Raw genomic sequence first — 12,757 nt, 5'->3', positions numbered from 1 at the left:
AAAAAAGGAGGAAAAAAGCCCCCCAAAAAGAGAGCAAGCGAAAGTTTCCAGAAAGTTGGTTCAAATGCATCCCAACCGTCCCCGTGAGGAAATGGAGCTTTGAGAAGAAAACAGAATGGCAAGAAAGAGAAAACTGAGAAAACAATAATTTTTAAAAGAAGAAGAAGAAGAAAAAAAAAAAACTTTCGCATTTTTTTCCTTTTTTTTTTTTTTTTTTTTTTTTTTTTTTTTTGCATTTTAGTAGCTTCGACCCAGGGAGTGAAATCCGGGCAGGTTGTTATAGCTACCCAAATCCACAGGGGTCCCCCCTGTCTATTTAAACCCCCTAAATCTTCCTTCCCCTTTTTAAAACTACATTTTATCCCTTGGCTTGTGGGCCAACGTGCCCCCTAATGAGTATTAAAACACTATCTCCTTGCAATTAGCTCATTCCTGACTTCACGCTCCTGATTGACAGAACAAGCCAAAGCATCAGAATTCTCCCTTTGGCAATAAGTGCTGATTGGGTCCTTTTTAAGAGAGCTACTTCAAACTTTTTTTTTTTTTTTTTTCTTTTTTTTTTTTTTTTTTTTTTTTTTTTTTTTTAATATTTGCCTTCAGTGTCTTGGCTGAGAGAAGAGTTTTTTACCTCTCTGAGATTTTTTTTTTCCTTGAGAGTAGTAGAGGAAGCAAGAGAGGATTTACCTGGTCGGGTTGAGTTCACTTCATTTGACTTTTTTTTTTTTTTTTTTCTTTTAAATTATTGTTATTATTATTATTATTAAAATAATCATCCTGCCTCAGAAGAAAGGAAGGTTTTTGGCAACTCTGGTTAAAAAAAAAAAAAAAGAAAGACAACTTTTCATCAATGGCCTCTTTTGGATATTTCCTGTTTCTTTGTGGGTTGAGTCAGGCTCTGTCAAGTTACCCAATCTGGTGGTAAGTTTTATTCTTCTTCTTTTTTTTTTTTTTTTTTTTTTTCGCTCATTTTCATTTATTTTTCCCCTCCTCTGTTTTCTCTGCAACCCCTGCGCTTAAGATGACTTGAAATTCTCCTTTCGTTGCCACTCAGCTAAAGAGGTGGGATTGTTCCAGCGCCAGCAAGTTCTTAGAACCTGCATTTCACCTCTTTTATTTATGCATTCACTTTGTTTATTTTGACTGGGTTATACCTGATCTCTCCTTCTCCTACTGTAAAAGAGAGAGAGCGAGAGGGAGCGATCGGAAAGTTATTTTTTTTTTTTTTCTGAGTGCTTTGATCCTCTCCTGTGAAGAACAAAAGGCGCTGCCTGAATTAAAGAGATAATGATACAAGTTGACATGAGCATTTCAAGGTGATTTCGAGCTAGTCAGGTGGAAGGAAGGGGGGGAACGGAGGAAAAACTTTTGCGTGATTTTTTTTTTTTTTTTTTTTTTTGCCCCGCTTTCGCTTTAAGGAATACTAAGGGGTAAATTAAAAAAAAAAATAATAATAGAAATAAGGGGAAGAAAGGGAAGGAGGCGCAGGCTGCGGGGATCGGAGCGGGGATGGGATTTGGGGAGATGCTCCCGGCGCGGCTCCTTTTTGGGATGCGGCAATTTTTTTGAGGCGGGGGGGAGGCTCGCGGCTTTTTTCCCCCCCTTTTTTTCCTCGCTTTGTACCTTTAAGAGCCTTTTCCTCGCTCAGCGCTCCCCCACGAAAAGCAAATGGTGCTGGGCAAGGCATGTAACTGCACGATCTGCTCTAATTACCCCGCGGAGCTAATTGCGCTCGGGGAAGCCCTAGCGCAGGGAGGCTCCGCGGGATGAGCCGGGGGGGAGCAGCTCCCGGGCACCCCCCTCCCCAAAAAAATAATCATCATCATCGTCATCATCATCATCATCATCCCCGTGCCGCTAATTAATTTTTTAACCCGCGCTGCCCCCGCCGCGGGTGCGGGATCCGCGGTCCCCCCCCGTCCGGCGGTGCCGAGGTGAGGGTGGTGAAGGCAGCAGCCTCTCCAACTATTTCAGGTATGTCTGAAAGCAGGGAATTCGTTGGGATGGGAGGAAAAAAAAAAAAAAAAAAAAAAAAAAAAAGAAAGAAAGAAAGAAAGAAAAAAAGCGAAAAAAAAAAAAAAAAGCAATAAAATGCAAATGTGTTCTTGGGAAGACAGGCAGCGAGAGCACCTGGACGGGAGTCATTAAAAAGCAATCTTTTATTCCCAGCCACCATCTAACTTATAATTAGAAACTCTGCTCGCATTCCTGATTGGAGAAGGGAACGCATTCCTCTAATACCGACATAAATATTCGCTTGTCACCCGGCGAGGGGAGCGCGGTCCGGTCCCCCCTGTCCCCCCCTGTCCCCCCTGTCCCCAGAGCTGCGCAAAAAGGGGGAAAAATCCGGGAAAAAGGAGCTGGGAGAGGGGCAGGAGGTGCCTTCCCATCAGGTGTGCGCGGGGGGAGCAGCGGCGGCGCTCCGGGGTTCGGGGGCGGCTTTTCCCCGTCCGTCCCCGGAGCCGAGCAGCGGTCTCGGGGTTTTCTGTCGCAAGGAGAAACCCCCCTCAGGCCATGGAAATGCAAAGGAGGCTGTGCTCGGGGTGGGGGAGTCGCGGCAGAGGCCGGGAGGTGCTGCACTGGCTGCCGAAATTCCCCCTCATCCCTTTTCCCTTTATTCACCCCCAACATTTCCTCCTTATTTACCCCCAACCTTCCCTTTTTTATTCACCCCCAACTTTCCCCTCTTTATTCACCCCAACTTTCCCTCTTTATTCACCCCAACCTTCCCTTTTTTATTAACCCCCAACCTTCCCTTTTTTATTCACCCCAACTTTCCCCTCTTTATTCACCCCAACTTTCCCTCTTTATTCACCCCCAACCTTCCCTTTTTTATTAACCCCCAACCTTCCCTTTTTTATTCACCCCCAACATTTTCCTCTTTATTTACCCCCAACCTTCCCTTTTTTATTCACCCCAACTTTCCCTCTTTATTCACCCCAACCTTCCCTTTTTTATTAACCCCCAACCTTCCCTTTTTTATTCACCCCAACTTTCCCCTCTTTATTCACCCCAACTTTCCCTCTTTATTCACCCCCAACCTTCCCTTTTTTATTAACCCCCAACCTTCCCTTTTTTATTCACCCCCAACTTTTCCTCTTTATTCACCCCCAACTTACCCTTCTTTATTCACCCTCAAGTTTTCCCTCTTTATTCACCCCCAACCTTCTCCTCTTTTTATTCATCCCAACCTTCCTTTTTTTATTCACCCCCAACCTTCTCCTCTTTCTTTATTTACCCCCAAGCCAGATACAAACCCACCCATGGCTGGGGATGAGGAGCAGCCCTGGAAATGTGGGAATTTGGGAATGCACATCCCAAAAACAGCAGGGAAGTTCCTTTTCTCCCAGGCCAGCCCCAGCTGTCCTCAAATTTAGCAAATCGTGCTGCTTTATTTGATTTTAATTTAATTTCCTTCTAATTTTATTTTGTTGTTGTTGTTGGTTGGTTTTATTTTTGGGAGAGAGAACCAGGAATTTTTTTGTGTGGTCATGCAGGCAGTGAACATCCCATCCCAACCATCTCTCACAGTGATTTGGGTGTTTAGAGCAGAAAATCTGTCATTTACCACCCCCCAATTGTGCCCCCCTCCCCACTAATTGTTTCTAATTAAAGCATCCTAAAGCACACAGGGCTGTGGATATTTGCACTTTGAGAAAATCCATGCAAAAAAGCAGGGACTGAGAAATTTTATTTTCCTGTGGGTTTTGGTTAATTGTTGTCCCAAAATTAGGGGGAATGTGGATTTGTCAGGAGGATCAAGTGTTGCTGTAAGTTTTGTCTGCCTCTCATCACTTCTTTTTTGGCTGAGCTGGTAAAATTGCTGCTCCCACCATGGCTCAGGGCACCTGTTTAAATCAGATTCCCACATTCCTGGGAGCTTTGGGAAAAGTTCAGTGGAGGAAAAGGGAAAGGATCCCTTGGAACAGCAATCCCTGATGATGCTGGGTGGGGGGGAGGCTCTGAGAGTTCCTTAAAACCAGCAAAAAATGAATTTACAGACTGGGATAAAAGAGGCTCTGGAAAGAATGGTGTAAAAATAATCAGAGGAGAGGGGCTGGTTCCCACTGGGATTGATGAGGCAAGTTTTGGGGATGTGCTGGTGGGTTTATTGTGCCACAGGAACCCCATGGGACCTTCTCCAGTGGAGCTGCTCAACCTAAAGCAGCAGCAACTTCCACACCCAGGGGGACCAGATTAACAGCAAAAATCAGAGAGTTTTTGGGTTTTACTTCTCTTTTTTTTTTTTAATGTTAGTGCTGTTCATTTTTTGTTTAAAAAAAAAAAAATATATATATATATATAATAATAAAAGGAGAGATTGGAATGAGGGAAGGAAGGCTGAGGGAGTTCCAAAGCAAAATTCATGGGTTGGGAGGATTAAATATAACCTGTTCCCTGTCCTGGGGGAGTCTGGGGTCTGTGGGGAGTCACAGGAGCAGCATGGACAGAGTTTAAACTTTTTCCAGCTCACTTTCACTGCCTTGACTGACTCCACATGGAATGGGAAAGAAGCCTTTAATTTTATTTATTTTATTTTTCAATCTGTGCTAAGTGGCCTGACTTGGTCTGAACACAACCAGTGGGCAGAAATTATGCAGGAGGGGGGAAAAAAAAATCAATAAAAATTAACACAGAGCTTCCATGACAGGAATCTTAATCTCCTGAACCCTGGATGCTGCTCCTGGGGGAGAGGGTCCCAGGAGAGGCTCCCTGGGCTGAACTGGAAGCACAGGGAGATTCCTTTGCTGTGGGAAAAACTGACTGGCATCACTTTTCCTGGGTGTGAGGCAGCTTTGGGATGTGTGTGGGTTAATTCTGTGCCTGGAGAGGGATGGCAAGAGGAGCTCAGCAGGGTCTGTCCCTTCCTCTGTGCTCCTGTGCCCTCTCACAGCTCCTGTCACACCCAGAGTGGGGTGGGATGGGGTCAGCCCCCTGAAAAAGTGGGAATACCAGAGTGAACAGTGTTCCTGGAGGTGCCAGGAGAGGAGGGGGTGTGCAGGATGTGGGGATGTGTGTGCAGATATTTCCCTGCCTGTGGCCCAGCTTTGCTCCAGCATTTCCTCATGCAGGATGCAGCTCCAGGTTCCCCTTTCTGGGGAGCTGGGGAAGGGATCCCACAGCTCTTTCCATCTGCATTTTTGGCAATTCAGGGAGTGTGATTTCGAGGGAGCCCTGCCAGCCTTGGTGACATCCCCCCAGCAATGCTCAGGTACAGCACCTGAGCCTGGCCCTGCTCTGGGGCCTCTGTGCAGGATGAGCTCCTGCCTTGTGCTCCCTGCTCTTTTCTGGGATCTGTTCCCCTCAATGTGGGTGGAGCAGCTCCCATTTTAAAGTGACTGAGGCCCAGGCCAGGTTCTGGCTCCCATGGGAACCCAATCCTTGCCTGCTGCAGAACCAAACCGAGCCCTGGCAGGCTCAGGAAAGCAAAGCCTGGTCTGGCACAGAGAGGGGTGATCATCCCTCCCCAGCCAGGAGGGAGGCAGAGCCCTGGGGGTCACCTGAGGGACAGCCTGAGCTGGCTCCAGGGCTCCTGGAGCAATCTCTAGAGCTCAGAAGTATGAATTGCATCTCCCCACCTCCCTGCTCCATTGGCTGGGGTGAGGTGCTGGAATTCATCTTCATCTCCTGCCCTCCTGCAGCAGCTGTGGGGAGATGTTCAAATCCAGCAGTGCAGTTGTTCTGCATCCTCCCATCCATCTATCTATCTATCTATCTATCTATCTATCTATCTATCTATCTATCTATCTATCCATCCATCCATTATCCATCTATTATCCATCTATTTATCTATCCATCATTCATCCATCCATCATCCATCCATCCATCCATCCATTATCCTTCCATTTATCCATCCATCACTCCATCCATCCATCCATCCATCCATCCATCCATCCATCCATCCATCCATCCATCCCTCCATCATCCACCCATGCTTTGCTCCCAAGCAGCAGTGGAGTGGAGGGAAAAGGCTCATTGAATCTTTCTGTGCAGATCTCAGTGGTACAAACCAGCTCTTTTCTGTTCTGTGCAGAGGATGCTGTGTGCAAAGGGGAAGGGAAATCATTTCCCATCTCCATCTTCTTGCTGGGACTGAAGAAACAAACTCTGATGCTGTTTGTGTTGTTCCTGGCATAGCCCAGTTGTGGTGACATCACACCAGGAGGTTTTTTCTCAGCAGGAACTGAAAATTTTGCAAGGTTTTAGCAAGAAGTCCCTGTTTGAAACATGGGGAGGGCTGGGACTTTCCCAGAGAGCCCAATATGTGCTAAAGAAAATCCCAAATCCCTCATCTACTCAGCTTTCAGACTCATTTTATCAAATTGTGTTGTTCTGCTGTGTATTCATTGATTTTTTTCTTTCCATTTTAAGAGGATTTTATTAGATAAATCAACCTGAAAACCAGCAACTTGATATTCAAAGCACTGGCTGAAGGAATTGCATCCAACAAAAAGCCTTTCCTAACTCAGATAAAGAGAAGTGAATCCTTTGCTCCCCAGCTGTTTCCAGGTAACCCTGGAGGTGAAACCTGCCCTTTGCAGATATTTGAACAGCTCTGAGAATTCTGACTGGAAAAGTTTGGAGCACTTGGAATAGTCTGGGTTGGAAGGGACCTTTTAAAGCTCACCTAGTCCTGCAGTGAGGGGTGGGAATTGCATTGGTTTCTGTCAACCAAAAACACTTTTTGGCCATTCCTTTAAAATATTCAGGCTGGAGGAGCCTTGTTTTTTACTCCTAGAAAAGAAAGGCAAGGGTTGGGGATTGCAGAAGGGGAAATGAGGCTGATTCCATCCCAGACCTGTGGATCCCTTTCCTGCTCTCATCCCTCTTCCTCCCTGCTGCTCCATCCCTGCACCAATTCCTGCACTGCTGGTGCTCAGCTGGGGCTGAAAGCAGCAGGAAAAAGGAGATTATTCCATGTTAGGCCTCATGGGGAACAAATATTTTTCCTTTGTGCAGGAGAATCCCACGGGGAGCAGCACCTGGGCTCTGCCCTTGCTCAAGGTTTTTGGGTTGAAACTCGGGTTTCAAAGGGTTAAATGGGGCTTAATGCCAAGGGCTGGGGGGAATCCTGGGGCACAGAGTGAGGATGTGTTTTTGGGGCTGGACCACTGAGGTGTCCCAGCTGTTCCTGGTCCTGCCAGCCCATCCCACCCAGAGCAGAGCCCCTGTGGGGATGGACAGCGTGGCTGGGAGGAGGATGGGGAAGATCTGGAGGGCACAGCTGGGATGGAGAAGGCTCTGAAGAGGCACCCCCTGAGCTCTGGTGTGGAAATCCCGGTGATTTCTGCCCAGCAAGGGGGTGGATGGCCCTGGGGTGGCACTGCCAGTTACACCCACTGGAATTTGGGGGAATGGCAGGGGAGAAGCACTGGCCAGAGCACACAGGGTGGACAGGGCCCAGCCCCAAGGCTGTCCCCAGCCATAAAGGTCTCTCTAAACCCATCTCTGCTTTGCTGTCACCACCCAGAGCCAGGGCACTTCAGTGGGCTTCACACTGGAACTGGAGGAGCTTTCCCACGGGACATCCATCAGGGCTTGGCTGGACCAGGGCCAGGGCTGCTCTTGCACTCATGAAACTTTCCAGCTCTTTCCATCTACCCTGTGCCACTCCTGATGCTCTTTCCCCCTGTTGTCCCTTTAAAGGAGGCAGGATTTGCTTTAAGTCCTGTTGTTGCCTTAGCACAACCTGTAAAAACCCATCAGTCCCAAATTCCACCGGAACTCCCAAAAAACAAAGGGAGGGAGGGAGAGCTGATACATTAACTGCCTTGTTCTCAACTCCTAACATAGGGCACAGCTTTTGAAAGCAGCCTGGGAGCCAGGGCAGAGCAGCTCTGCATCACAAAGGTGTTTGTCCCTCTTCCTGGCTTGTCACCTGCATATTCCCAGCCCCCTTCCCATCTGGGTGCTGCTGCTGCCCAGGGAGAGCTTTGCATTTGTAGAGACTGGGCCATCAAAGGAGTTCAAGGTGCCTTTGGTCTCCTCCTCAGCACAGTTTCTGTCCTGGTGTCAAACCACTCAGGGACTCTTCTGTGGACACAGTGATAATTATTGGCAGGGATGCTGTTGCTCTTTCCCAAGGTGGATATTCCTTCATGCTCTTGGTGTGAAATTCTTTTCTCCTGTTGCACCTTTGGCTTCACCAGCAAAGTCACATCAGAGCACTGATGTTCCCTTCTCACAGCACTGACCTTGCAGGGGATTCCAGGGGTCTGGGGTGCTCATTCCTCCTCTCCCATGGGGTCCTGCAGGCTCCAAGTGTGCTGGAGAAGGCTCAGAGGCATTTCCTGGGCTTCACCACAGGTTTGGGAGCTTTCCTGGCTTCCATTCCCAGTGCTCCCAGTTCAAACAAGCCTCCCTGGAATGGCATCCAGCCCCCAAATGGAGATGCCAGGGCTCCCATCAGGAGCCCAGGCCAGGTGAGGGTGCTTGGGGACACCTGGTCAGTCTCAGAATTCTGGCAGGGATTGTGCACAATCACTGGGGACCTGCTCCTCTCCTGGCAGCAGCTGGAGACCAGTTGGGAAAATCCCAGAGCATCACTCCACATCCATCTGCAGCAGCTGAGCAGAGCCTCAGGTGGAATTCACTTCACCCACCACATGTAAACCACCCAGGCTTAGTCAGAATACACCCAAAACAAAAGTCTTTGCACACTTGCCTCTTTCCTAGTGGTTAAAATCCACAATTCCTGTTGCCAGGTGTAAATTCACACAGGTCAAATCACATCATTGACTTTTTATCCATCATTTCCCTGTATTTTATCATTTCTTTAGAGCTCTTTGGTGTATTGGAATGGGTGCAGGGACATTCTTGACACCCAGGCTGGTACTAAAAACCTCTAGACCACCTCTGTCCCCTGGAAATTCCTGTTTTGTCCTGTCTCAGCTCTGTAAGACATTTCATCCTGCCTTCAATCCAGGACACTCCAGAGAACAAATGGATCTTCCTTGTGCTCTGAGACACATCCAGAGCCTCCCACCACCCCCCAATCCCACCCACAAGGCTGTGATAGAACTTTATCTCAAAGATTCTTAAAGGGAGATTTGAGGTGGTTTCTCTGTGGCTCTGTCCTGACAGTTGTCTTGGCAGGGGGACACAGAAACAGATGTTTCTGCATTTCAGGAGTTCCTCTGACTTTGCTTTGCTTTTTCTAAAATCAAACCCTGTTCCCTTTTCCCTGTTCCCTGTTCCCTGTTCCCTTTTTTCCCCCTTTCCCTTTTTTCCCCCTTTCCCTTTTTTCCCCTTTTCCCTTTTTCCCCCTTTTTCCTTTTTTCCCCTTTTTCCTTTTTTTCCCTATTCCTTTTTTTCCCCTTTTCCCCTTTTCCCCTTTTTCCCTATTTTCCCCTTTTTCCCTATTTTCCCCTTTTTCCCTTTTTTCCCCTTTTTCCTTTTTTCCCCTTTTTCCTTTTTTCCCTTTTTTCCCCTTTTTCATTTTTTCCCCTGTTCCCTTTTTTCCCCTCTTCACTTTTATCCCTTTCCCACTTTTATCCCTTTTCCATTTTTTCCCGTTTTTTCTTTTTCCCCTTTTACCCCTTTTTCCTTTTCTCCTCTTTTTCCTTTTTCCCCTGTTCCCTTTTTTCCCCTTTTCACTTTTATCCCTTTTCCACTTTTATCCCTTTTCCATTTTTTTCCTCTTTTCTCCTTTTCCCCTTTTATCCCTTTTCCCATTTTTTTCCTTTTTTTTTCCTTTTCCCATTTCGCTTTTCCCTTCTCCCAGCCTATGCCTCTTAATTCCACTTTCCAGATTTGTATTTCCTCTACACTTCTGCTGGAAGAGGCAGTCCCATGGCAGAAGTTTTGCACACCCACCTTTGCAGGGAAGTCAGCATCACCCAGCAGAATTCCCAGCGTGGGATGGAGCAGGGAGGGAGGGCAGAGCCTGTCAGACACTCCAGACTGCTCTGGGCAGAGCAGGAGCTCCCTGTGCTTCCAGAGGGGAGCACCTTGTCCAACAGAGACATTTCCAGAGGGGTGGGAAGCAGCAATGAGGCTCCTTGAACAGCTGCCAAATTTTCCTTTCAGCCTGTCCCTCTGTCCCCACCAGAACAACAATGGAGCCTGTTGCTAGACAGGGTTGTGTGGCACGGCAGAAAACAGCTCTAAATCCTCAGCAGGCTGGCAGAAGGGAGAATTCCCCTTTTTTTTTCCTGAGCCTGCTGGAGCTGGGTGGAAATGGGACAGTCTGGACAGGTAGGAGTCAATCCAAAATCCAGTGAATATCAGGGAAATGCCACTGGGCATTGGATAAGGTTTAAGAATTTACTGGGAGACCCACAGCTTCTCCAGGGACACAAAAATTAGTTAATGCTGGTTTTTTGGGAGATTTGTGATTGGTTTTTATCCCTCCTGGAGGGAGAATCTTCCTGAATATTTTACAGTGAAGCTTCATTAAGAGTTAGTGGTGAGAGATGAGATACAGCTCATGTGACATCTGTCAGACTTTTACTTTGGGATGAGGTGAATCCCATCCCAGTTTCCCAAATCATTGCCTGGTAGAGGATCCTGGGTGACTGGAACAAAGATATCAGGTCAGGTTTGGCTTTGAAACACTCCTAAAAGTTAGGAGCATCTGGGCATTTTATCATCCACATAGACATGTGGAGTGCTGAAAGAGGATGTTGCTATTGGAGGACCCTTCAATGTGAATTTTTAGTGACCAAAATACCTTTAAAAAACTCTTCATTAAAGTCCTGGTGTTGCTTTCCACAAGTGCAGAAGAATTGAGCAAAAATCCCATATCTCAGGAGGGCATTTGAAGGGAATTCTTGTGAAGTTTCCATTTCTGAACAGCCATGGAGATGAATTTGGTGTGGAATAAGTTGCATTAGTGATCCAGAGCAGGAGAGCTGGGTACCACATTGGCCCTGTGGATTTGGGATGGTGAGGAGCCATCCTGAAGAATCCTTCTGTGGATCATAGAACTCCAGAATCCCAGAATGGATTGGGTTGGAAGGGACTTTAGAGCCCTCCCACTATCCCAGCTGGTTCATCCACCCTTTTGATATTTTCTATTATTTTCCTACAGCTGGGATTCAGGGGCTGGGGAGCTCAGCCCAGCCTCTCCCCTTTCCCAGCTGGCTGGAACAACTTCTGCTGATATTTTTAGGGAAAGGAGCTGGCAGCCCAACCTGCAGCCCTGAGAGCTGCTCTGCTGCAGCATTAGCAGGGCTGTGCTTGGGTCAGCCCCTGGGAAGATTTGCTGCTGGAAGTGCTCAGACAAAACACAAGGAAGGAGAGGAGGGAAGTGTGGAGCTGCTTTGGCACAATTTGTGCTTTATGCCTCAGATTTATTGGTGGCAGTGTGATCAATTAGCTGATTTTATTGAGCTGCCCCTCGTCAGTGGGTGGCAGTGACTGGTCCACGAATACCCTCAGCTCGTTGTGAGTGTGAGGAGAAGTGGATTAGCTCTGTTGCTTTTCTTGAAGTGCTTATTTCCTCTCACATGCTGCAGGGAGAGCAGCACAGATTTAGCTGTCTAACTCTCAAACACCTTGGCTTAGCTGAGATCCATCCCACTGCAAAATTAGGCAGAACCACTTCCACCACCATTAAATCCAGAAATCACCTCATCCATCCTCACGTGCTCCAGGCTGGATTAAATCTGCCTAAATCAGAATTCTGAACAAGTCATGGATAAAAGAAGTTAACACTGAGTCACTGCTGACAGGAATATCATCTGGAGAAGGAAGGAGCTCAGTGGATCACTGCTTTTTTCCTAGCAGGATGGCTCATGGATATTAGTGGATTGATTGCAAAACCTCAAGGTCCCTTGCAACAGAGGGCTGAGGGCACGGTGGGTTTTTCCTGGGAGAGAACATGGCCCAGACAGATGGGGCAAACAAGTTGAAAGAGAACAGATAAGACACATTAGCAGCAGATCGGGGATCAGACAGGGAAATGCTAATTCGGTGGCCACTGACAGCCTGGGGGAGTTGCCCACAGGCATGTGGGAGTCTGTGATGCCAGGGAGCAGCCAGTCCATCTGTCCTGCTGACTCCAAGTGGAGCCTCCATCTCCTGGGGAATGAAAGGGCCAAGCTCAGCCCAACACAAGGCAGGTGTTTCCAGCACAGCTATGAACTGCAATTGTCCTGCTGGCCAGGAGAGTTTACAAATTCTAACAGAGAAACTAATTCAGGGTTTGTATAGACTGGTTTAAATTTACAGCCAAGGATCCCTTGGTGGTGTCTGCCAGCAGCAGTGAGGGTGGTGGTGGCTCCTGCTGCCCCAGACACTGGGACTCAGAATAAACTGAGGAATTCTGTGCTGCAGACAGGCTCCAGAAATGGGGGAAACCAGGCTCTTGTTGAATTCTTGCATACAAGGGCCCATTTGGGCAAGCTCTGGTACCAGAAAAACCTTGACTACCTAATGAGCTGCGGATTTAGTGATTAACCAGGGGACCAGGTAATTCAGGAGCTAAAACACATCCTTGGGACATGGACCTCTGGCCATATTTCCTCTCTGCCCTTCACAAGCCTGAATGAATAGCTGGGTGTCCTGGACAGAGGAGAATCAGAAAGGTGGAAAATGAGAATTTCCTACAGGCTGTGGCAGGGGCAGCTGCCCACATCCCATTCCAAGGGATGGTGTGGGGTCACTGAGCAGAGCCAGGAGGAGAAGTTGGGCCAGGCTTACCTTGACTCACTGTTTAAAATAAAAAAACCAACAATTTTTGGGTGAGGATAAGAGCCAGGGCAGCTGGATATGTGTGTCAGCATGGCAGGGATCACGAGTGAGGAGCTGAGGGATG

At 47.6% G+C, this 12,757-nt stretch overlaps 1 protein-coding gene across 1 annotated transcript in view; it reads left to right on the top strand.

The window, feature by feature from the left end:
* Positions 1-847: 847 nt before the first annotated feature.
* The window catches only part of WNT3A (Wnt family member 3A), an 84,987-nt gene continuing 73,077 nt past the window's right edge, over positions 848-12,757 (top strand). Inside the window, exon 1 of the mRNA XM_056484431.1 lies at positions 848-918. Within this exon, the coding sequence (XP_056340406.1) occupies positions 848-918 (71 nt within the window). The remainder of the gene's footprint in view (positions 919-12,757) is intronic.

This window comes from Oenanthe melanoleuca, chromosome 2 (assembly GCF_029582105.1).
Source record: "Oenanthe melanoleuca isolate GR-GAL-2019-014 chromosome 2, OMel1.0, whole genome shotgun sequence".
NCBI classification, from domain to species: domain Eukaryota; kingdom Metazoa; phylum Chordata; class Aves; order Passeriformes; family Muscicapidae; genus Oenanthe; species Oenanthe melanoleuca.
This window is presented reverse-complemented; position numbering and strand designations above follow the sequence as displayed.